General features: G+C 54.4%; 11 protein-coding genes across 11 annotated transcripts; 7 read left to right on the forward strand and 4 right to left on the reverse strand.

The window, feature by feature from the left end:
- Window positions 1-166: 166 nt before the first annotated feature.
- PG997_008180 (uncharacterized protein) lies at window positions 167-778 on the reverse strand (the record flags this gene model as incomplete). The annotated part of the gene is made up of 2 exons (XM_066812495.1): window positions 167-543; window positions 685-778. The coding sequence occupies 2 exons, from the start codon at window positions 776-778 to the stop codon at window positions 167-169; spliced, it is 471 nt and encodes a 156-aa protein (XP_066667837.1).
- A 496-nt stretch (window positions 779-1,274) lies between these two features.
- PG997_008181 (uncharacterized protein) lies at window positions 1,275-2,235 on the forward strand (the record flags this gene model as incomplete). Its single annotated transcript, XM_066812496.1, has 2 exons — window positions 1,275-1,288; window positions 1,347-2,235. The coding sequence occupies 2 exons, from the start codon at window positions 1,275-1,277 to the stop codon at window positions 2,233-2,235; spliced, it is 903 nt and encodes a 300-aa protein (XP_066667838.1).
- Window positions 2,236-3,514: 1,279 nt separating this feature from the next.
- On the forward strand, window positions 3,515-4,201 carry PG997_008182 (uncharacterized protein; the record flags this gene model as incomplete). The annotated part of the gene is made up of 3 exons (XM_066812497.1): window positions 3,515-3,692; window positions 3,859-4,092; window positions 4,173-4,201. The coding sequence occupies 3 exons, from the start codon at window positions 3,515-3,517 to the stop codon at window positions 4,199-4,201; spliced, it is 441 nt and encodes a 146-aa protein (XP_066667839.1).
- Window positions 4,202-5,972: 1,771 nt separating this feature from the next.
- On the forward strand, window positions 5,973-8,161 carry PG997_008183 (peptidase family M3; the record flags this gene model as incomplete). The annotated part of the gene is made up of 2 exons (XM_066812498.1): window positions 5,973-7,819; window positions 7,891-8,161. 2 exons carry the CDS (start codon window positions 5,973-5,975, stop codon window positions 8,159-8,161), a joined length of 2,118 nt encoding a protein of 705 aa, XP_066667840.1.
- A 1,040-nt stretch (window positions 8,162-9,201) lies between these two features.
- PG997_008184 (chromosome segregation protein BIR1) lies at window positions 9,202-11,805 on the forward strand (the record flags this gene model as incomplete). Its single annotated transcript, XM_066812499.1, has 7 exons — window positions 9,202-9,342; window positions 9,425-9,757; window positions 9,792-9,901; window positions 9,958-10,261; window positions 10,327-11,218; window positions 11,286-11,439; window positions 11,469-11,805. The coding sequence occupies 7 exons, from the start codon at window positions 9,202-9,204 to the stop codon at window positions 11,803-11,805; spliced, it is 2,271 nt and encodes a 756-aa protein (XP_066667841.1).
- Window positions 11,806-12,830: 1,025 nt separating this feature from the next.
- PG997_008185 (dienelactone hydrolase) lies at window positions 12,831-13,970 on the forward strand (the record flags this gene model as incomplete). Its single annotated transcript, XM_066812500.1, has 4 exons — window positions 12,831-12,924; window positions 13,024-13,212; window positions 13,325-13,555; window positions 13,744-13,970. The coding sequence occupies 4 exons, from the start codon at window positions 12,831-12,833 to the stop codon at window positions 13,968-13,970; spliced, it is 741 nt and encodes a 246-aa protein (XP_066667842.1).
- A 911-nt stretch (window positions 13,971-14,881) lies between these two features.
- On the forward strand, window positions 14,882-16,467 carry PG997_008186 (uncharacterized protein; the record flags this gene model as incomplete). Its single annotated transcript, XM_066812501.1, has 2 exons — window positions 14,882-15,125; window positions 15,203-16,467. The coding sequence occupies 2 exons, from the start codon at window positions 14,882-14,884 to the stop codon at window positions 16,465-16,467; spliced, it is 1,509 nt and encodes a 502-aa protein (XP_066667843.1).
- Window positions 16,468-16,968: 501 nt separating this feature from the next.
- Window positions 16,969-17,148, reverse strand: PG997_008187 (uncharacterized protein; the record flags this gene model as incomplete). Its single annotated transcript, XM_066812502.1, has 1 exon — window positions 16,969-17,148. The coding sequence occupies one exon, from the start codon at window positions 17,146-17,148 to the stop codon at window positions 16,969-16,971; it is 180 nt and encodes a 59-aa protein (XP_066667844.1).
- An 860-nt stretch (window positions 17,149-18,008) lies between these two features.
- On the reverse strand, window positions 18,009-19,403 carry PG997_008188 (DHH family protein; the record flags this gene model as incomplete). Its single annotated transcript, XM_066812503.1, has 1 exon — window positions 18,009-19,403. One exon carries the CDS (start codon window positions 19,401-19,403, stop codon window positions 18,009-18,011), a length of 1,395 nt encoding a protein of 464 aa, XP_066667845.1.
- A 1,105-nt stretch (window positions 19,404-20,508) lies between these two features.
- Window positions 20,509-21,001, forward strand: PG997_008189 (uncharacterized protein; the record flags this gene model as incomplete). Its single annotated transcript, XM_066812504.1, has 2 exons — window positions 20,509-20,772; window positions 20,885-21,001. 2 exons carry the CDS (start codon window positions 20,509-20,511, stop codon window positions 20,999-21,001), a joined length of 381 nt encoding a protein of 126 aa, XP_066667846.1.
- Window positions 21,002-22,126: 1,125 nt separating this feature from the next.
- On the reverse strand, window positions 22,127-24,046 carry PG997_008190 (methylenetetrahydrofolate reductase 1; the record flags this gene model as incomplete). Its single annotated transcript, XM_066812505.1, has 4 exons — window positions 22,127-22,293; window positions 22,350-22,852; window positions 22,909-23,616; window positions 23,661-24,046. 4 exons carry the CDS (start codon window positions 24,044-24,046, stop codon window positions 22,127-22,129), a joined length of 1,764 nt encoding a protein of 587 aa, XP_066667847.1.

Raw genomic sequence — 24,046 nt, forward strand, 5'->3', positions numbered from 1 at the left:
GTTAGAACAATGCGCGTTAACTTGAGAGAACTGGTGTGCTTCGGAGAGCAGGTCGAGTCTCGCATCACCGTGATAGCGTGTGTCATAGACAATGCCCGTTGAACCCTTCAGGCGTAATTGGACGGGGTTATATGGGCTGCAAGAAGGGTGATATGATATCATGCCATTACAGCTTGCCAGCCGCCCTCATGGCTTTCTCTCCGTCAACGAGCACACACCAGCCTTCGCTGCCCCTGCCGCCGTCTCCGGCAACAACCTCGCCACCGTAGCCATCCTCGCCTTTGGAGTAGGCGAACTTGAGCACCTCGTCATCGAATGTGCCAGGTTGCAGCCACACAGCAGGGATGCCCAGCTCCTTGGCCTCCTTGAGCACCTTGAGCGTGGCGGCTGGGGGTGTGATAATGGACACCGACGTCTCCTTGGGATGCGGCAAGGCCGACAGGGTGGGCACTGTGGCATAGTCCTTGCCCGAGATAGCGATGGAACTGCTGCCCGGGTTGATGGGGGTGGCTGGGATGGAGTGGGCGATATACCAAGCAAAGACTGGTTAATGGGATCAGTATGTCGCTGAGTAGTGATGTTCTTATCGTAGATGCTGAGAGTAATATGAAGTTGAGAGTTTGCCGGTGGGTAACGACTTGAAACCAGAAGACCAGGTGGAACATTGAAAGTGGAAGAGCTTACTCTTGTGTCCGAACTTGGCTGGGTTGGAACTTGCACCCACTACAGAGAAGTAGGGCGAGGAGAAGAAAGCTTTCGCGGTGGCTTCGGTAGTCATCTTGATGGCTCTGCTCGACATGGAAGAGCTGGATGTCTGCAGTGTGATGGGCGAATGAATGGGATAGGATGGATGGGATGGGATGGGATGGGATGGGAGATGGGAGATTTTGTACTTATGAACAGGTAAGTTCCCTGTCGCACCTACCGCACCGCAAAAGCTCTGTAACTTGTACGTACGTACCCTGTACCTTAAGGCCGTTTGGGGTTTCGCGGGGCAGCTTCCGAACAAGGCAGTCCCCTCAACCCCGCATTCTCATTGGGTGACTGCTTCCGTCCCCCAGGCTTGGTCTCGGCCTAGCATTCGGATTTCGTCTCGGCTGCGAGGTCTTGTCGCAGCTGGGGCACTGCAAGTATATTTGTATATAACTGAATACCTTCACAGGCGGGATTGCACAGATATAGGGGAAGATTACAAGCCAAAAAAAGCACACAGTGCCTGCTGCAATCACGCAAATTTGCAAAACAGTCAAGCGATTTGTACTCACATTTTCAAAATGTCCGCATTTGCGTAAGTCACTAAACTGCACGTCACAGTCATTTACATCAAGTCGCTAATAACAAACCAGGAGATCAACGTTCTCGGCAAAATCATACGCTGCATTCCGGCCATCATACCCACCCGTTCTCTATCGGGCAATTCTGGCATATCATCAACTCCCCACACCCGCCGGCGCCTTGCTCGATCTGGGCTGCGGCCATGGCCTCATCTCTCGGGAGTTAAGCCCCCATTTCGCCTCCGTGACCGCCGTCGACCCGTCGGCCGGCATGGTCGCACAGGCCAAGAAGACGACGACCATCAATAACATTCAGTTCCGGCAGGGCAACGCCGAAGACCTGACCTTCGTGGCGGACAAGTCCCTCGACATGGTCGTGGCCGGCCAGGCCGCTCACTGGTTCGACTACGCCCAGGTCTGGCCGAACCTGGCCCGTATACTCAAGCCCGGCGGCACCGTGGCCTTCTTCGGCTACAAGGACAACGTGCTGCTGGGCTACGAGCAGGCCACCGAGGTCATGGAGTCCTTCGTCTATGGATTCGGCGAGTTGGCCCCCGGCATCGAGGGCATGGGGCGCTTCTGGGAGCCCGGCCGGAAGATCCTGCGCAACTTACTGCGCGAGGTCGTACCGCCGGAGAGTGAGTTTGCTGACGTGCAGAGGCGATTGCACGAGCCGGGCCAGCAGGGCCAGGGCGAAGAGGTGGCGTGGCAGACGAACAAGATGAAGCTCGGGGCCGTGGAGGCGTATACCCGTACTTTTAGCTGCTACAACTCCTGGAAAGACGCTTACCCTGATGTCAAAAGTCGGGCAGACGGCGGAGAGGGTGACGTGGTGGACGTTATGTGGGACCAAATGATTGACTCAGTTCCGGAGTGGAAGGCCATGGGAGACCGCTGGAGAGAAGCCGAAGTGGTGTCGGACTGGGGAACATATCTGCTGATGGCGAGGAGACGATCATGAGTTTCTTTTATGGGCAATCACTGTATCATTATGTATATCTACATGTCAAGGCAGATCTTGCAAATACGACATAGAAACTGGGGTTGAAGGCAGAGTACCAAAAATGGTGAAAAGCGGAAGTCGGTGTCCTGGCTAGGCGAAGTTGATCCGCTATTTGAAACCGTCCCCGGAAGATTGTATGCGGTACCTACCTAGGCATTTCCGTCCGATGTTTGACACCGGTGATCCAGCAGACCCTTTGCCAGACAGGAGACACACAAAGATGACACGTCCTCTGAAGCTGCATGGGAACCATCAGTCTCAGACTATCAAATCGTTCGTGGGGCAGCTCAGCTGGGACTATTTCACCGCCGCTTGCCGCTTCAGGACACAAGGGCAGCGTTGTCCGTTTGGTTGCCCCTGACGATGGGGGGTAGTGGGAGTAGCTTGGGCGCTGAGTTGGTCGCACCCCACTGCAATCTGGACGCATTGAGATGGCACAGACCAGTAAATGCCAATGGACCACCCGCTGATAGGGAGAACCAAAGAAAACCAGTCTGATCAGTTGTTTCACTGTTTGGATTCCTCCCTTTACTGTTTCTCTCCTCCCAGAAATCCCATCACCAAGTCCAAATTGCTGTTTAGCCAGAATTCATATTCCCAAACCGCCCTATTTCCCGCGAGAAATCCCTCACACGACAGAATGGTATGTTTGCAAAACCCCCAATGTCCCCCACACACCCCCAAATGCACCACCCCACCCCACCGCGGCCATGCTGTGCGTGTAGGGGACTTGTTGTTACCCGGCCGGCCTGCGAAAAGTAAACACGACCTGTTCGACAAGGAAAGAAAAAAAAAGGGAGCCAGTCGGTGCTGCCGATCGAACCCCGACCGAGCGACAGATGAAGCGATGCAAAGCAAGAAAAAGAAGGCCAGAATCCCTGCATTTAGCGCCCAGCGATGCCGACAGAAGCAACCAGTCAGCGCCATCAAGCCCAGTCAACTCGCTACAATTGAATAGGAAAACTTTCCGAGCTTCTTGTAGTTGGCCCGGCTGCAATCCTATTTTGCCTCTGCCGTCGTACGATGAATCCCCCTCTTCCCAACACATTGGATTAAATCAATTGTCTTACGATCGCTATTTCCTCTTCCGCATCCTTGCCACGGAATATCAACAATCGCTACCGCCAGATTTCTATTTTCTTGCTGCATCAATTCCGCACCCGTCGGCAAACGACAACAACAAGTCCCTGCGCGCGCATCTTGCAATTCGCCGGTGTAAACAAAACCATCACCCAAAATGGCAGCTAATGAAGGAGGACAGGCTTCTACCAACTACAAGGAGGCTTTCTCCCTGTTCGACAAGCGTGGTAACGGCCGTGTCCAGCTCGACAGCTTAGGCGACCTGCTCCGAGCCTGTGGCCAGAACCCGACACTGACTGAGATTCGCGACCTGGAGAAGAATGTCGGTGGTGACTGTAAGTGACACTTTCTTTGTACCCATGCCGGCCGGACAGCTCGTCCCTTGGGCTGCGGCCGTCTTCGTGGCCATGGAACGACTACGACGAGACAGCGCATCAATCGCAAGACAGTGCGACATGATCCTACAGAGTATCAACTAACGAGGCGATTGCTACGAAATAGTCGACTTCGAGACCTTCCAGCGCGTTCTGAACCGGCCGGGTGGTTTCCGCGACCCTGGCGAGCCCGACGAGTACTGCCGCGGCTTCCAAGTGTTTGACAAGGACATGACCGGTTTCATCGGAGTTGGTCAGCTCAAGTACATCTTGACAAACCTGGGCGAGAAGATGACCGACGAGGAGGTCGATGAGCTGCTGAAGGCAGTCGACACCAGCTCCGGGCAGGTCAACTACACCGGTAAGTCGCACATACACGCCTTTCCCCTATTGAAAAATAAGGGTGCATTGGGCCGAGATGAATACTAATGCGATATGCAGATCTTGTACGGACCATCTTGGCCAACTAGGGTCGGATCTCGTGACTGAAGGGGAGATGCCGAAGTGCGTTGGGAGTTGTGGGTGATTGGACGTCTTTTGTTTTACTGCACCGAAAGCCCAGAATCAGGCATTGCAGAAATTTGCATGGCTGGGGGAATGACATGGCGTTTGCTCATTGATTGATTCACGGAATTACGCATGTATTGATTTAAGGGGGAACTCGCCCCTGCCTCTTCTCGGATAGATAATCATTGAAGGACACATGGCACGGAATGATGCGCTTGTGAATCCCTACCCATACAAGACGATCTCTCCCCCGATGTTGTATTTTCATTTGTATGTGTGTGCTTGTTTGCATATCTACGTTCTACATCCAGTCGACTGTGTGACATTGGATGCTACGGTAGACGTGTGTGTGTGTGTTGCGGGGTGGTGGTGAAGACTCTGGCGACCGCAGTGACGACGGGCTGGATTGCAAACAGCGCCCTGACCGGGATAGCTCTCCTCTCGAAGCATGCTGTGCTGGGATACTGCTTCGGGCTGAAATCACTGGACGCCCACCGCCTAGGAACGCCGCCCCTCTCTAAAGCTGACGGGACAGTGGGCAGTGGGCAGCGTGCGTGATGAAAGGGGCCTAACTTATCCCCTTAATGGCGACAACGCTGCCCTTGGCATAATACCTAGGTAGTATAATTTCTATATCAAAATAAGTCGTATAATCGACTGGCCTAATTACTTACTAATCGTATTATGCTACTAATTGGATAAACATTATACCACGGTACTGATTATTCCCTTTTCTATACAGGACGACAAGATATGGTGGGGGCAGCGTTGTCGCCATTAACGGGATACGGTCTGGTAGGTTAACACGTCTAGCCTCGCTGGCAAGGATCCGAAGGAATTGTCACAGCATTACTGTGGGTATTGCCTGCCCTGGCTCTGGCTGTAGGTAGCTTCTGCGGCCCATCACTGGTGGCATCGTCACTATCTTACCTGGTCGGAAGGTATCAGGTGCACATTATCTACATTATCTGTGTCTTACTTGCATTGATGTACATCCCTCTAAACCCAAGAAAAAGGACCCCTCCAGAGCCCCTCCTGTCCCGGAAGTCTAACGTGTTCGGCCTCTTGTTGTTTCGGCTAGCTTCCACTTCCCACCTCCCACCTCCCACCTCGCATCACAATCGCCCTGCCGCTCGCTTACCTCGTCAACCCTTTGTTACCCCGCGCCGCGCCTACTAATACTCTTTCTCGACAAGCAAGCCCCCCTCCAAGCTCGTTACCGCCCTTCCGCCGTGCATCAAAGTACCGTAGCAGGTGTTTAGGCCCGAGGTATACCGTATACCTGTCGCACAGTAAGTACCGTACCTACATCTGGATCTGAAAGGACAGGACATTCGGTAGCCTGCCTGCCCGACTCCAAAACCGCAACGGCAACTACCCACCCCCCACCAGACCTGCATTTTCTGGGTGCCGGCTGACGTTTGCCATTGGAACCGGCTGCAGCTGAAGACTACCCCCATTGGACGCTGTCTCACTTGAAGAAGCCAAAAGCGTAGCTACCAGCCCAGTTGCATAGAACCTAAAGAGCACGAGACGAGTCTGGCTTCCACTACAAGAAGAGGCTTCAGTCTCCTCCTCCTCCTTACCTCCCTCCTTGTCCTCCTCGCCTCCGTCACCTTCAATCTGGCTTCCTCACGCGCCGCCTCCCGCCTCACTTCCTACCTGAACCATTTGCGCTTCAGGCCCAACCCCGTCGTCAGCAGATACGCACTAGCCCCCTCGACTCGGCCCATCATGTCTGCCGCCATGGCTCCAGACAAGTACAAGAACCCGCCCCAACCCCCGCCGACCTTTACCGGCACCAAGGACAGCATTGCGAGCCAGGCCAAGGCTTTGTGCGACACCACGCGCAGCGTGTTGGACAAGGTCGTGGCCCAGGTCCCCATCGAAAAGGCCACGTTCGCCTCCGTCCTGAAGCCCATGGCCGAGGACGAGGACCAGTCTGCACTCAATGGCCGCATCTTGGGTTTCTACCAGTACGTGTCCGCGGACGAGGATCTGCGCAATGCCTCGACCGAAGCAGAGAAGATCATGGATGAATTTGCCATCGAGTGCAATATGCGAGACGATGTGTTCCAGCTGGTCGATGCCGTCTTCAAGAAGCGTGAGTCGGAGTCGAAAATAGACTCGGAAAGCCTTCGGCTGCTGGAGAAGGAGCACAAGAACTATATCAAGAACGGTCTGGGGCTGCCGCAAGGTCCCCAGCGTGATCGTTTCAAGGAGATCAAGAAGCGCCTCAGCCAGATCAGCATCCAGTTCCAGAAGAACCTGAACGAGGAGAACGGTGGTGTCTGGTTCACCAAGGAGGAGCTGGACGGTGTGCCTTCTGATGTTGTCGAGGGCCTCGAAAAGGGCACTGGCGAAAACGAGGGCAAGGTCCGACTCAGCTTCAAGTACCCCGACCTGTTCCCGACTCTCAAGTTCGCCAAGAACCCGGAGACGAGGCGCAAGGTCTTTATTGCTAACGAGAACAAAGTCAACGACAACCTACCCCTGTTCAAGGAGACGATTGTCCTGCGCGATGAGGCCGCCCGCATGCTGGGGTACCCCAACCACGCCGCTCTGCGCATTGAGGACAAGATGGCCAAGACGACTGATACCGTCAACACCTTCCTTTCGGATCTCCGACAACGTCTGACCGCTGGCGGTGAGAAGGAGAGAAAGCATCTGCTTGAACTGAAGAAGAAGGATGAGGAGTCGAGAGGTCTGAAGCCCGATGGCAAATACTACCTTTGGGATCACCGATACTATGACCGCATGATGATTGAGCAGGAGTACAGCATCGACGAGACCAAGATTGCGGAATACTTCCCTCTCCAGAATACCGTCAAGGGGATGCTGAAGATCTTCGAAGAGCTTTTTGGCCTGGCCTTTGTTCAGCTTAGCAAAGAAGAGCGCGCCAAGATATCGCCTACTGGCAAGGCGGAAGACATTGTGTGGCACGAGGACGTCATTGTCTATTCCGTCTGGGACGACAGCTCCGAAGGTAACGGCTTCGTGGGCTACCTGTATCTTGACCTGCACCCCCGACAGGGCAAGTACGGGCACGCCGCCAACTTCAACCTGCAGCCTGGTTTCGTTCAGACCGATGGATCGCGCCACTACCCTGCGACGGCCCTGGTCTGCAACTTCTCCAAGCCAACCCCTACGAAGCCGTCGCTCCTCAAGCACGACGAAGTCACGACGCTCTTCCACGAACTGGGCCACGGAATCCACGACTTGGCAGGCCGTACCAAGTATGCCCGTTTCCACGGAACCTCGACGGTGAGAGACTTTGTCGAGGCGCCCTCCCAGATGCTCGAGAACTGGTGCTGGACTCCTAGTCAGATCAAGGCCCTTTCAAGTCACTACGAGACTGGCCAGCCCATCCCCGACGACTTGATCAAGAAGCAGATCGCGACGAAGCATGTCAACGATGCGCTGTTCAACCTACGACAGCTGCACTTTGGCATCTACGACATGAAGGTGCACGCACCCGAAAACCATGAGACTATTGAGAAGATGGACCTCACGAAGCTCTACAACGAGCTGCGAGCCGAACTCTGTGGATTCGCCGGCCCGGAGACTTTTGGCGAAGGCTAGTAAGTTTAAATACCCCTGCACCCACCAGCATATCCCCTCCACTCGTATATCTGTGCTGACTTTATCGTAGCAACTGGGGCAGCGGACAAGCAACGTTCGGCCATCTTATCGGCGGCTATGACGCTGGCTACTACGGCTACCTTTCATCTGAGGTGTACAGTACCGACATGTTCCACACCGTCTTCAAGAAGAACCCCATGGACGGCAAGGAGGGAAGACGCTACCGACACACGGTACTCGAAAAGGGCGGCAGCCAGGACGAGATGACCACTCTGGAGCAGTTCCTTGGAAGGAAGCCCAGTACCGAGGCTTTCTACCGCGAACTCGGATTGCAGGCGTGAACTACCTCTGTATGTAAATAGAAGATGTATCGTCAGGGGCGCAACCCATATGTATGGCTCGCTGTTTCCAAGGCGTCACAAAAGCATTGGTACTCGCATACCGTTATTTCCAGGAGAGGCCATCCTGACTTGGAAAGAGCAGGCATTGGTTTAGCAGTACAGACGAGAGTTGAAATACAAATAAGATGAAGAACAATCGCAACCCTTGATGGTACTATGTAAATTATGGTAACTACCGATAGCCATGGGCAGGTGACGTTGGCGATGGTTGATTTAGAAGTAAACAGCGTCTGATCTGGTTCCTCTGTAAACCATGCGTCCATTGCATTGTGGTGGTTAATGCATTGCATCACAAGTCGTCGGGCGAGTGCATTAGCCAGGTAGATAGCCTTTTGCTTTGCTTTGGTATCATGACATGACTTGCCTGGTCTTCCAAATGATGGGAGATTGGAGCGGTCAAGCCGGAGGTCTGCCAGTCTACGTTAGCTTCAACTTGGTGGACTTGACGGTTAGAGGCCAGTGGGCACTGAGCAGTGCTGCGAGACTTCTGTGCGAGGGACAGCCTACAGGGACTCTCAGTCAATTTTAGAAGCGCTAGAGCCTACCTAAGACTAAGAGAGCTCGAGCCAGGCCAGCTAGGGCGGGCCCCACTTCGATTCCGGGCGTCCTTAAAAGTCGCCAGAAAGTAAACAAACGCGATCCCGGTCGGGCCAATCGCAGTCGCGTCTTTCAATTCCTTTAACCCATTTACCAATTGTGCGCATCCCACTTTCTGTGAACGTCCGAGTACCTCGACCTGTAACCCGGTAGCGCTTGTCTAAACAGAACAGCCCGCCCACCCCCAGACTAACTATCACGACTTTTTTCCGTGATCGCTTCTCGAATAACAAACAACAAACAATCCGAGTTACGTCAAGTACCCTGGGCACTCCTTTGCATCACGGCCTTACCTAGAAGCTTCCTTCTGCAATATCACTTCACTACGCCCCCGCGCGTAGACCCTTCCCGTCGCTGCGAGACGCGACATAACGACCGCGACCATGGACGACGGCGAGGTTCCCGATCATTACTACACCTTTGAAGGCCGCGTGGCCTCCTTCCAATCCTCACAGCCTGTTTCGGGCAGGAAACGAGGGCCCAAGACGCTGGCATGGCCGCACAAGGGACTGGACGAGAACTCGGTAAGTGTTTCTTCGTGCGCACGAGGGTGCCGATGGCGGCGATAGCAGGACAACCATGGACGCTGATACCTTCCTTCCCCAGCTTGCGAGAGCCGGCTTCTACTTCGAACCTACCGCCGACAAGCCCGATAATGTTGTGTGTTATCTATGCCACGCGCGCATAGGAGGCTGGGAAGATGACGACAGCCCCATCGAGGAGCACTTGCGCCTTTCGCCGCGCTGCGGCTGGGCCATTGTGACGGCTATCGAGGCCGGACTCGGCGACTACAACATGGACGACCCCAGCCATCCCAGCATGATGGAGGCGAGAAAGGCGACGTTTGCGAAACGGTGGCCTCACGAAGGAAGCGGGCTTGGAAATGCAAGACGAAGCAGGTGCGTTGTTTCCCAAGAGAGCTTGACAGCCAAGAAACGCGTCTTCTTGTTGTGCTTTTCTAACACGACAGCAGATGGTCGACGCCGGTTGGAAGTACACGCCCACAATCGATTCTGACGACATGGCTACGTGTACATACTGCCAACTCGCCCTGGATGGGTGGGAGCCCGCCGACAAGCCCATGTAAGACTAAACACGCGCGCTGTGCCTTGGCTGCGATCGCTAATATGCCTCGGCAGGAATGAGCATTACAGGCGCTCACCGGAGTGCCCGTTCTTTAGGCTCATAGACCAGTACCAACAAGGTCCTCTGAAAAAGACAGCCCGTGGCAAAGGCGCTAGGACCTCCAAAGCCTCGAGGTTATCAGTACAGTCTGTCGCCACCTTTGCTTCCGACGCACCATCTACACTCGCCGATTACGAAGATAGTGTCATGACGACCACGTCAGTAGCCACGGCGGGTGGGACGAAGAAGCCGAGGGCGAAGAAGGCTACAACTACCAGGGCCAAAAAGGGCCGCGGGAAGAAGGAAGAACCTATCGAAGTACTAGAAGATCCTCCCGAGGATGAATTACCCCCCCTCCGCCCAAGCCAACTCGCGGCCGCAAGCGAGCTTCTGATTCGGTGGACGACTCCGTGATGACCAATACCGAGGCTCCTGCCCCGAAGAAACGGGCTACCCGTGCTCGCCAGAGCAATAACCCTGAAGTTTCCGTCGTTGAATCAAGTGCTGATCAGAGTATGGTCGATTCGTTCTCTGCGCCCCCGACAAAGACCACACAGAAGAAGGCGCGAGCACCAAAAGCTCGGAACACGCGAAAACTGTCTACTGCGTCCACTGCCTCCGCCGTCTCGAATGCGGACGAGGCAGGAGTTCCCGACGACGCCGAAATAGATCGCCAACTGCAGGCGGATTTGGACAGACCATTATCTGAGGATGAAGCTATTGCCGCAGACTCTGACTCGGAGAGGCGAAAGGCACCAGCTGCTAAGGGCAAGGCCAAGAAGGCGGCGCCGAAGAAGAAGAGCACAGCTGCCAACAAAGAGCCCCTCGGCGACCACGCCATGTTCGACCCCACGCCAGTGGAGGTCACTGACGCTGATGTCTCTGCTGAGCTCAAGGCCATGCGGGCTAATATGGAAGCTGAAGAGGCTTCGACGCTACAGGTTCCCAAGAAGGGCCGCAAGGCTGGCACTACCAGAAAGGTATCGAAGCCGACAAAGGCACAGAAGGCGAAACAAGCTGCCGCCGAGGCTGAGCTGGAAGCTGAACAGCGAACCGAGCCCGAAGCGGAACCTGCACCTGCGCCAGCTGCTGCCCCCAAAACCATCGCTGCTCCGACTCAGTCCATGTCAGAAGACGAGTTGAGCTTCGACGCAACTGTGCTCACCACAGCCTCGGCACCTGCTAAGAAACGTGGCCGTCCCAAGAAGAACAGCACACACCCCCACCGGCCGTGGAAGAGCCCAAGCCAGAGCCTCCCCGAAGGCAATGACGCATGTGGATTTCTCGGACGAAGTTCAGATGTCTTCCACGCCACGAGCTGTAGCGCCGACTCCAAAAAGAGCCATCTCGCCCTCCCCTGCTCCTGAGATCAGCGAAACCCCAGCAACGCCGAAATCCGCCATCTCCCCGGCGCCTTCCGCGAGGCAATCTGCTTTGTCTCCTTCACAGTCACCGCAAGCTTCTGACGAGGAGAACCAGCCGCCGTCCTCGAAGCCGTCCAACACAGCCAACTCTAGTCGCGTAGCATTGGAACCGGTTGCCACCACCCTGCGCCCTCGTCTCCGTCCAAGCGTAACAATAACATCCTCTGCGGGCTCGAGAGCACGCACCCGTGGACAGCTGTAGACATTGACCAGGTATTCGAGGACCTGAACAAGGAGAACATCAACCCTCATTCGCTGCTCCAAAAGGGTGCCCAGCTTACTACGCCGGAGAGGAAGATGACGGTCGAGGAGTGGATCAACCACAACGCCGGCCTAGCGGAAGAGCGTCTCAAGAACGAATGCGAGACCATGGTGAGCAAGTTCGAGCAGGAAGGCGGACGAGCCATGAGAGTGCTGGAGGGGCTGGTTGCCGAATGAGACTGAGTGGCGGCAAGTCGAACCACTCGTCGTAACGCCTTTATCAAGAATTTATGACCACCCCACATTGTGTGTTTAGGCGAAGGCGTTTTATGGAGGTTTGGGCAGCAGTGGCAGACCCTATGGCATACGAAAGAATGGTCGGCCTTGTGTATGGTGTTTCGCGCAGGGCTGTTTTGGGGCGTTTGGTTGAGATTAGGTTGGCTGGCTGGTTGAATAGCATAGCATGTTCGGATGAGAGTATACAAAGAACAGAGATCACGATCATGTTAATGACATGGATTCTATGCTTCCTTCAACTGCCTTTGAGGGGTCAAGTCGGGCTTTGTTGTGTAGATACCAAAAGCTCGTATATACTTGCCCGTGATTCTTGGCCCTAACAATCAGTGACCAGTGTGAGCATGCTGAATGGAGCGCGCGAAACAGTCGCGAATGACTTATTAGTTGCGAGTGGAATGTGATATTGAAAGTGTACTCATCGCGAATCCGCCCAGTGATGTTCAATGTTATTATCAGGGAACAATCATCCATTATGTGAAGAAACGATAGGCCTGCGCGTCGTATGTTGGCCACCTCGGCGATCACCCTCCATCACGGCACGGCAGCGACGACCGATCGTTTGATTACATTCACAGAGCCACAGCAACGTATTGGCCAAAATTCCTTTTGCCCTTGCCCACCGCGACCGGGCCTGTGATGGGACGACGACAGTAACAACTAGGCGGCAAGGCAACTTCTGCTTATCAATTTGGTTCATCAGAACTTGGGACGGAATCGTACTCATCTCCCACGCGTCCCAACCAACACGTCACCACCGAAACCCTCGAGGTCAAAGCCACTCTGGATATCCATCAACACCTGAGCTGTTCTGGACACGAAACTCGAGCAGTTCGTTCACGGCTGAGCAGCACATCATCATAACTCTCGACGTCGAGGAAAGCCTTTGTTGAACTTCATTGATTCCTTCACCCGCCTATTCTGAGACTTCGTTTACATCTAGTAGCCACCTCTCAGTCAGCAACAAGATGGACGGCGACGGCGAGACCCTCAGTCCCTGCTGCACCACCGGCCACCTCCACGAAGGCGAGCCCACGGGCACCTATCGCTACATCGATGGCTGTACGTGAAGTCTCCCTCCCCTTTATCGAGCCGGCAACGACACTGAGAACTAGCTGACCGATCTCCGATCCCCTCACCCCAGGCCAGGTCTACTTCAAGCGACCCCCAACGGCAGCTCCCAGAACGCCGTGCTCCTCTTCACCGACGCCATGGGCCACACTTTCAACAACAACCGGCTGCTAGCCGACAACTTCGCCGCCAACGGCTTCTTCGTCGTCATGCCGGACCTCTTCCACGGCGATCCGGTGCCCGACATCCCCAGCGCGGGCTTCAGCGCCCACAAGTGGAGTATGTATCTTTCCCTCCTCTTTTTATCTATAATGTATCATAAGATAAATACCCAGCATGTATGAGACCCCAAATACTGACGTGTGTTTTTACCTACCTTTCCCTTGAAAAGTGACGAACCACGGCTCCCAGCAGACGGAGCCCATCGTCCGCGCCGTCATCGAGGAGATGCGCAAGCACGGCTGTCGCTACATCGCGGGCGCGGGCTATTGCTTCGGCGCCAAATACGTGATGCGCTATCTGCTGCATGGCGCCTTGGACGCCGGCTTCATCGCGCACCCCAACTGGTTCGACTCAGACGACGCCCTGTGCGTCAAGAAGCCCCTGTGCGTGGTAGCTGGTGGTAAGTTGTTGCCGACCCCTTTTTCCTTTTCTTCTTTCCCTCAACGCCAAGCCCCACGCATGGTTCGTTTCATGTCTGCTTTGCCCCGTTTCCTCTCCTACACGTTCACGTACAAGGAGAAGAAAGGAAGCATATCATTCGAAGCATCGGTTATAAACGAAGGATAGTCCGACTAATCGTGCACTTAGAGAACGACGAGGTTTTCGGCGGCGAGCAGCGGCGGCAGATGGAGAAGCTCCTCAAGACGGCCGGCGTCGCCTACCAGATGACGGTGTACTCGGGCGTCCAGCACGGGTTCGCGGTGCGCTGCGACCCCAAAAAGGCCGCCGAGGTCTTCGCCAAGGAGCAGGCCTTCAACCAGGCCATCCAGTGGTTCAAGTTCCACCTCAAGGCCGGCACGAGGTTCGTGGGCTAGGGGGGGCCAAAGGGAAGCAAGGCGGTTATGATGAAAAGAGAAGAAGTAATTTCGCCATCTGGATGAGGAAGGCAATGCGACCCAAATCGAGTCGTCTTTCTTGATGCTGGTTTGCTCCTTGGCGTGGTCAAGTTCAGCGATGCCGCCGAATCGGAAGAGCCAAAAGGCAGCTTAGCTCCCGAACGTGAGACGGGTAGAAACGGGCACGTTGCATTCGCTAGACCGCAAACATAGCTGTACTATACTCGATCGATCAATGATTTTGTTCCTAGTCGTACGAACTGTTGCTATTCGTGTGAATAACCAAATTGCGCTCCCTGTCGCGCAAGTCCATCCCAAGGCGTCCGAGGACGCACGTGGGCGCTAGGGGATCGTCGATTGGCCTGGAGCGCCATCGAACCGTCGGGGCCCCTGTCAGCGTTGGTCGGATGAGGTAATCCCACCACACCTCCCGGGCCCTCGCCAGGGCCAATGGCGACCGTCTGAACGGGCGGCCTGAACTTAGATTCGGTGACCGAGGCCGAAATAGAGCGTCCCACCGCATGCAGTGTCATCTAAGCAATGGGGCACCCGACGCCTGCCCGACGGGGATGTCCCATGGCGAGGGCTCGTCGCATATGCAGCCCGTACTAATATCACGTCTCTAAAAGGTGCGCGCGCCCTACCCGACCTGCCGGGCTCAGCCATCTGAGACTTGCAGACAGGTAAGGTGAGAACATCTGGACAGAAACACAGCAACTCGCAGCAACTCAGTGATACGACGGATCACGCGACCAATTTTGCTGTTTGTCTTTCTTCAATCAATTATCGTCCTCTCTATATGTCGAACGCAGTACGGGAAAGCTGCTACACCTAGCCGCGCACATATACCTTTGGGGCTCCGGGATTCGCCCGTTGACCCCGTTGCCGTCATGCCGGTTGACGCGGAGTGCTTCGTTATCCACCCTTTCCAGGAGCTGGTCAAGATTGCGAAGGAAGCGACGGCGAATGCCGAGGCCGGCCAGAGTGAAGATCCCGAACGGTCAAAATGCATGCTCAAGGCAGCTCGAGGTTTGGTCAAGGAAGGCGAGCGCGCGCTGCAGAAACTCCAGCCCCTCTGGGATGCCCAGATAGAAAGGCATGGCGATGCTTTCAAAAGAGGTATCCGTGACAATGGTAAGCTTGCCTCATCTTTATTGACCGTTACGGCCCCCTATTAATTCGAAGATATCTCGAAGCTGACTCGCTTGAAGATGTCGATATGGAGAATCGGAGGACCCTGGAGGATCTGCTATACGACCTGGATGACTTCATCGAGGTGGACACGTTCGATGCAGACAAGTATGCCGAGGTTCAGGCGGCGTCGAAAGCGTTCGCTCTGAGTGCATTGGAAGCTATCAGGCGCTTGAAGATCGAGGAAGATTCATCGACCCTGCCAGCATCTTCTGAGCCGCACCCACTGACTGCACCTTCCACAAACACCATATTTCCACCCCTGCCTCCTTTGCCACCGGGAAAGGCCGAGTCTCTTTTGCGGTCACCAAGCCGTCAACCAGCACACTCCCCGCCAGCATCAACTTCCACGTCTAGGCAGGACTCGCAGCGTACGCACTCGACACGCACTGGTGATAGAACTGCCTCAGGAGGCGGCCATGAACTACAGAGAACGGTGACCAGGAGCTCTCACGCATCGTCAGCAAACTCCTCCGGGAGCATCAGATCCTCGGTCTCCTCAAGGCGAAGTGACCAATGGCCTCTTCATTCTAATCTACTCCAACCGGCACGATCGAATTTCAATAAGAAACAATCGAATCTAGACAAGGACGGGCGGTCCTCGCCTGCACATAGCGATGCCAATGGTCGAGAAATCAGCCCTTCGCAGGCTGAAATAGGTCCAAAGATGGCGTATATGTCGTCGACCCCGCGGATAAGTGAGTGGGTCAGAGAGCAGCTGTCAACAACCCTGCCGATTCAGACGGAGGCGATCCCGGAGGCGATCCCGGAGGGCGGCACACTACCTCACATACGCGCAGACCGTCCCGATACAAGCAGAGCAAATCGTGATACGCTGGAGAGCTCGGCATTGTCCGAGTACGACTCGGCTGGTCCCACTAGCCCAGCCTCGACATCGTATCGCACTTCCGTGTTCTCCAATGCGAGCAGTCGTCTGTCGACAGCGAAAAGCAGCCTTCAGGTACCGGTCGACACGTCAAAAATACCACCCTTGCCTAGTCGTTTCTTCAGTGTGTTCCCGACTTCGGGTCCCGAAACCCCTCCCACCGCGACTCGACTTGCTGATGGGGTTAAAGCTGCCTCTCGCGAATGTGTAGCAGATGTACCGGCATCAGAACCCGAAACGGAGCCATGGTACGCCAACCGAGCCAACTGCAGCATCGGCCCGGATAGCAGTTTCAATCTCCTGGGTGGTTTCTGCGAAGGCGCGTTCGTTTTCAGGGAAGGCGGAGGGCAGGCAGCCACAGTAGCCGGCTTGGAACAGGTAAGGGAAGCTCACCGGTAGAGTTATCATGTCGATTTTAGCTGACCAGGTGTGGCAGAGTAACAAAGTGACTGTTGCACGTTGTATTGAATGCAAGTATCGGCATACACTGTCCGAGATCGAAATGGACAGCAATCCAGAGAGTGAGAAACCCACCGTCATGTCCAGCCGACACAAATGCTAATGTGATCAATAGTGGGTGGTGGCCTTGGCGCGTGGGGTGTCAGATACCGATTGAGGTTTCTTTACAAATCGCATTTGCCATCGGACTCTACACATGTGACAAGGTACGGCTGCGTCTTTTGCTGGCAAGAAAGACGAACCCCTTACGAGTCCGACGCAACAGTCTTCACCACACCCGACCAGCTGTTTCGCCATCTTTCCCGGCATCCTCAACCATTGCCCGAGATGGATGATTTTCTAGTGGCGTATGGAGAAACTCCGTCAGACGTTCCAGGGCTAGGGGATGCCGATCTGGTATTCCCCAATCCTCAAGCTGTCAACCCGGTGGCCGAAGCAGAATCAACGCCATTTGAACTGCTTCCGAACGCTGTTGCAGTCACGGACCATCTTGTTCGCCCAGGTGACCGTCTGAATGTCGGACCCGATGGCGAGAAGACCCTGCAGTTTCTGAATGGCGCTCGCATTATTGGGATAGAGTTTCCCGATAAATGGGGTGGTAAGCAGTGCGTGGGGTGGCATGATGGCGCCCGTGGATCTTTCCCGGCAAAGTGTATTTCCTTATTGCCGCCGCGCAAGGGCGATATCCGTACCCCTGGCATGAACAACGATGGCGTGACTGTCACGGCCAGGTGGAAATGGGAACCCAAAGACCCGTGTTTAGGGTGGTTATCTTTCGATAAAGGGGCCACGATTCGTAACGTTAGCTGTGAGTTGTACCAAGCTCGTTCGTCCAAGCTGAAGATCACTAACCAAATCCACCAAATCCAGGGCTTGATCAAGATCAATGGTGCTGGTCCGGGATGACCAAGGATGGAAAGGTCGGCTTCTTTCCCCAGTCCCACATCAATCCCGTGTCGGTCAAAGAAGCTATAAGTCCCGAGTCCCAACACCTCAAGCACATACGGCCAACGAGATTATTCAAACTGCGACGGACTTTGAGCCATGTTTCGTAGTTAAGGGGAGATAATACGATTAGTAGGACACCAGCCGCACACCTCTGAATCATCCTATAATGGCCGAACTGCTCATGACACCCCGCCGCATCGCTTGCAGAGGGGCTTAGTTGGGTCTTTTCTTTTTTAGATCGTAATGGCTCCGCCCCGGAAGGGTATCCGAGAAGAAAACGGCGACTCAGACGAAGACCGGATAATGCGGCCATGATCGCGTGGACGGGCAATGATATGTTTGAGGCCGGTTACCAAAGGAAGCGGGGCATCCTCGCCATGAGGGAATGGCCAGTTGACCCGAAAGCTGACGAAGGTGGCATTCTAGGGGCCAGTGGGTGGGTCAAGGAAGAAGTAAGACAGCCTGTAAGATATGTGGTATTGCAAACCATGTTCTTTTGCTGTCCACGTCATGGAGAAGGCCGACTGGGCCTCTCATTTACCCACTGGCTTGCCAAAGTAGTTCATCAGAGTGTTGGCCTGTTTGGGCGCTGCATTCTTTGCTTTCGCCTTCGCCGGGCTGCTCCCCTCTGGCTTCTTGCCAATCTCCAGCACTTCAATGAGCTCTTCGAACTCCTTTCGGGGGACAATACCCCCAGAAGCTTCCTTGTGACCCCTGGCGAAGGACTCCCCGAGACGTTCTCGGAGGGTCGGGTCTGTAGCGTTGTCCGCGATGCTTTTCAGAACCTCAATGATGTTGACAGGAGGCTCACGAGCCCTTGCGCTTCGTGGTACGCGGCAAGAAAAATTCACCATACCGGGTAGATACCCTTCGTTGGCGACGAGAATCACTTCAAGCTTTGGTGATTGTAGATGACCAGCCCACCGGGTTGCAATGACTGGGTGTATCTGAGCAGCCGAATTGATTCGGAAGACAGCGATCCTGCCGTCTGATGAAAACTTGGGTGCTGTATGAGTGCAGCGTTCGACTTCGGCGTTCACCTCAGCTCTGGCAGAAAGGAGTGTGGAGTTCGTGAGGAGTTCCTTCGGCGACTTGGCTGAGATCAAGGCCCGCCATGCCCCTGGAACGTCATACGTTGAGGTTCGTCTGGGGGCATTTATCAGAGACACGGCATCATTCACGGCCTTCTTTGTGTATGCCTTGAAGGTAGCTTTCATGTCTGGGAAAGGGGGTTCCCATTTCAAAGTGTTGCCCAAGTCTCCGTGGGTGCCCATGGCGCACAGCCAAGCGCAGGTGGTTGCAACCTTCTCGTGGAGCTCGGAGCATAGATGGTATGTCAGAAGCGCGCTGGTGGCTACTGGAGGAGAATTGCAAGCTGTTACATGCTCCGAGCCCTCAGGGAAGTCGTCGTCCAAGGCGAAGTGGTGGTCAATTACGAGGGCCTTGTGGGGGCCGTCAATGACGGGCGGGGACTTTCGCGATCCTTGGTCGAGCACGAAGATATATTCGGACTTATAGGATGCCATAATACTTCGCTCGGTTTCAACGTGGATGTTACTGCCCTTCTGGAGCAGGTGGGCTGAAATCAAACTGGGATCCAGCCCGAGGAGGATTAGAGTCTTCTGTAAGATAGCCCCCGACGTCAAGCCATCTGCATCCTTGTCAGGGATAATTAGTGTTTTCTTGCCCGCTGCAGCACTACGAAAGAAGACGAATGTTAGATAGATACGAGCAAACGATTTTCGAGGTAGAGCATACCATTCTTTGATGAAGTTCCGTGCCACTGCGATCTGGGCCGATGGGGCCGGCCAAATGATCTCGCCCGTTTCATCTCTCATGGAAGGAATCGAGTGGTACTCGGGCACCTCGGGGCGAGGTTTCTTGGCCTTTGGGCCCGATGTAGTGGAAGATGGCGCGCTTCGCTTCATCTTGGCGGTTGCAGCGCTGGCGTTCGCCGCAGGAGCTGAGTGGAAAACTCTGCGCGATGGACTTTGTGGAATTCCGGGACTGCGAATGGATTGAGGGCCAGAGATTCCAGTATACACATAACGTCGGCAAGGCGTCAGGATCCTCTGCAAATTCTTTCGGAGACACATTCCATGTGTATACTTGGAATCGATGTTAGATATCCAATGAGTATACAGGTCGACTCGTCTTTGTTTACTTCTTGTGCCTTGAGTTAGTGACGAATGCTGTGCTCATAGACGGGTTGGCCAGAATCAGTACAATAGCGCCTAAAGTCCGATATGCTTAGCGGACGTCAAAGTCTTTGTGACGTCAATGATAGCGCCCGTTGCCTTCTAAAGCACGGCCATCCGTCACTAAAACACCTGAACCTTACCCACCGATTGAGGTGAACAAAATCAAACGCAATTAAAGAAAGAAGTCCAAGACCAGAATATGAACTGCATCAAATTGACCAAGTCCTCAATTGATCGTGTAGTCTTCTTCGGCAATCCTAGTTGGCTGCTATTCGTGATAATCGTAGCTATTTACCTTTCCAACCCGGGTTGCGAAACAAAACCTCAGCGTACTTAATATGGACGAGCACGACTGAATGCGGCTAGCTGATGTGCATTTCAATAGTTAGCAATCAACATCTTTTCTCCGGGAGGCCATGCCCATATGCTGGGACACATGCTTGCGATGGAACACGAGGCATAGTCCTTCTGCCGATTGGCTGATTTGCATCTGTCTGGAAACATCATCAAAAACCATGTAATTGTTATAAAGGAGTTGTCGAGCTGCACTTCTAATGCCCATCCTCCTCCGCATATAATGCTGTGTAGCTAGATAGGTTAGGTAGTCCGACGCCTAAGCTCGTCTTCGCGGTTGCTACGCACAAACCTGCTCTATTTACCTCTGCCTAGGAATTTTTCTCAGATGAGTATTCGGGAGTCTCCAAGATGGCTCATCAAACCCCCATCACTGTATCTAGCCAACACCTGACTAGCATATATTTTTAGCCATTGGCTCAAGTAAGATCGCTTTACAGGAAGTAATCAAGAGAGCTCCCCCATGGACGACGGCATCATGAGCCCCAACGAGTTCCATAACATGGACGAGGTCGACAGTGACGCGCTCGAGGAGAAGGAGGAATCTCGCATAACCGAGCACACGGACAGTCCAGATACGACGACGCACCGAGCTGATGAGCAGAAGGCCGACCACGCCGAAAATGGCGCCGCCCATCAAATGAGCACCACGGGCGGCGACGACAAGTACGGCCGGCAGAAAGACTTCAGTGCCCCTTGGCACCGTGGCTTGGTATCGAGCGCTTACAAAGTCCTCTCAATTGTGAGTAGGTGCTGGGTCTGGTTTACGGAGGTCACCTCGGACGGACCCTTTCCGTACGATCCGCTTTCGCATAATCCGTCTTCGCATGATTATGACAATGTGACCGGAACAGGTCTCATATGATCGCTTCGGCTCACGGTGTTATGGTCCTGCTGCGGTTTGGATTCTCTTCCAGCGCGCCTGGATGAACGGCGGCTCTGGGAAGGAGGTGGTGTCGCGCGGCGCGTAGGGGCACAAGGCCCGGTGGCGGCGCTCCAGCGTCGGTGCGTTGTTGTCGTCGTCCCAGAGGACGCAGGTATAGACCAAGTCTCGAATTTCGGGCGGCAGGGCGAGGAAGCGGAAGGGGGCCTGCGAACTCGGCGGCGTCGGCGGCGACGGGTAGGGGTCCAGCGGGGCCGGGGACAGGAGGCGGCCTTGGTCGTCTCTCCGTTTGGCATGCTGCAGTATTGAAGCCAGTCTGCCAACTCCCACTCATATTGGCTTGCCACCGCATCTTGGTTTGGTTCTCTCAAGAGAATCCCAAGTAGAGTGGTAAACGCACATATGGGCATGTTGCTTCGAGGAGCGCGGCCAGGCAGCAGCCACGAAGGCCCACCCTGATACACATATCCCCAACGGGCGGGCAATGCATCGTGACGTGTTATAGATGTTTGAGCATCACATCAGCTCCAGAAATATGCCCACCGGTCAAGATAAATAATCTCGAGAAGAGACCGGAGAGATATATGAAAGACGGTGTATTATCATGTTGCGCGCTGGCGGAGGGGGTGGATAGCGCCGCAATCGAAACTGCCCGCACTGCCCTCGGGCATCTTGCATCCCAAGCGATACCACGCGATAGTGATGAAGACATGCGTCCAAATATCCCAACCGATAAAATGGAGGGCAGCTACAATTCAAATGGCAACACTGACAGCGAGAAATGAGCGTCGTATGCCTAAATCGGCATACTGAAGAAATTCAGTGTTGAGACTATCAGAACTTCCTGGACCCAACATGTTATTGACCACCGCTCGCATGGATTCCGCCCTGCTCCCTCAGCCTGACTGACAACTGCAACCAACAATCTGACCTATCAATCGCTGACTCAGGCTTGCTCTCCCCAAAACCATATCGTAGTGATGCTTGTGTTGACGACAAAATAATAAAAATCACCTATCCGTTTCCTTCCTTTTCACACCCGGGGTATCGTTGAGATAATGCACCATGTTCGAGCCTGACCCTGTTCGCCAAGCTCCCGTTGCATGCCCTCGTAAATTTTTGTTGAAAATCAGGACTCCGTTGAAAAAAACGCCCATCATATATGCTTGTTGTTGAAAATCCAAGAATGCCGTTGACCTCTAGATGAAATGCATTACGCCGTAGCCGCAACCGCTGCGGCACCATTCGTCTCGGCACCGGAGACGGGCTGGTGAACTCCATTCGCCGTCGCCTCTATCGCCACTTCCTTGTCTAGCTCGTCCACTGACAATCCTTCAAAAAGTTCGAAGATAGCACGTGGGGAGTGGAAATCGTTGTTTACTGCAAGAACCATTAGCAGAATGAATCTCATGTTCGAGGATGCGTCGTCAACTTACCGATGTTGATGAGGTACCAATCATTCATCATGCCTTCAATCAGAGCACGACTGGGGGTGTTGGCATCATGACAGTGCGACCAGTCCAGACCCAATCTAAAGGCTTCGTCCTTCCATGCGAGGAAACTGATGCTCTCGACAATAGTTGGCTGCACAATCTCCTTGCCCGGGAAAACACCCCAAGTTACTGCGTTGGGTCCTTCAGAAGGTGCATTGGACTTCAGCTCGCCTGTCATGGTCACAGCGTAGTATGACATGTCTGGGTGGTTGTGTAGACGAGGAAGGACCTTCTCAAACAGTGCTGGCGGCACCAGCAGTTCGACGTAGGCCTTCTGGTATACATATCCGTTGGGTGGTCCCCAACCATATACAGGGTCAGAAGACTTTGCGCCGTTCACAGCGGGTTGCGAGTTGATGGTGAGCAGTCCACGCTTGTTGATGTCAATCAAATCTTGCTTAATTGACTCGGCTTCGCTTGTGAGTGGCGCCTCACTCCAAGGAAGGCTGTCAATGTCCTTCTCGATGTAACGCACAAACAAGTCGGCGATATCCTCACCGACCTAGGCTCTCCCCACTTCTTGCGGTTCGATTCATTGGTGCCGGTAAGTCCAATACCATATGCATCCAGCTCACCGAAAGCTGGAGAGCGGGAATCACCCCATCGACCGTTAGGGAATTCGTCCCAGTCTTGTGTTCTCGCCACATACGACTTTCCGCGGTTACGCCAGAAGATCGGTCGCACATCCTCGGCACGACGACCAAGGCCAAGAGATTGTTTCCAGGGCAAGGCATGCTTCCGTGGGCGCGTCGTTGTGGGCATCCAGTTCAACTCTTCCAATACCAGTCTTGTAGCCTGGGCGAGATTCATCGTGTAGAAATGCAGATGGGGGATACCAGCTGCTATGATCTTACGGCACATATCCGCAACGAGTACCTTGCCAACTTCTCTGACAGCCGCATCGTCGTTCTTTACGGATTCCAGTGCAGACATGAAGTGGTCGGGAACGCCGCACTGCATGTGCTTAGCTCGACGCATGAAACTGGCATAGGTCGCAATTGGCATGATACCAGGAAGAATGGGGATGTTGATTCCCCTGTCCCGGACCTTGCCAACCCAGCGGATGAAGTTGTCGACGTCATAGAACATCTGGGTAACAATGAAGGAGGCACCCAGGTCAACCTTTTGCTTCAAATGATCAAGCAGTTGTTCTTCATCCTTGTTGTCGTCTGTGCCCTCGGGATAGCCAGCCACGCCGATGTCAAAGTGGCTACCGTACTTTGGCGGATATGGCTGACAAGGTCCCTAGCGTACCGGAAGTTTTCGTCGGTGGCGGACCATTTCTCTTTGTTTCGGGGCGGGTCGCCTCGCAAGGCCAGAATGTTGGTGCAGCCAGATTTGTATGCCCTCGACAATGCGTCGTTAACCTTGTCTTCTCCCATGTCCGTGCATGTCAGGTGCATGCAGGTCTCAAGGCCAAAATATGTCTGGGCCTGAGTAACGATCTCTCCCGTCAGGTCGGCTGTTGTACCACCAGCGCCCCAGGTGATGTCGATGAATTTAGGACCGAAATCGTACATCCGCTCCATTCGGTCGTAAAGGTTCTGCACACCCTGGGCGGTCTTGGGCGGGAAGTACTCGAACGAGAAAGATGGCTGGCCGGTTTTCTCGGCCTCGGCGACCATCTCGTGGACGTGCAT

The sequence above is a fragment of the Apiospora hydei genome (genome assembly GCF_038363865.1).
Source record: "Apiospora hydei strain CBS 114990 chromosome Unknown utg000006l_segment0_segment0, whole genome shotgun sequence".
NCBI classification, from domain to species: domain Eukaryota; kingdom Fungi; phylum Ascomycota; class Sordariomycetes; order Amphisphaeriales; family Apiosporaceae; genus Apiospora; species Apiospora hydei.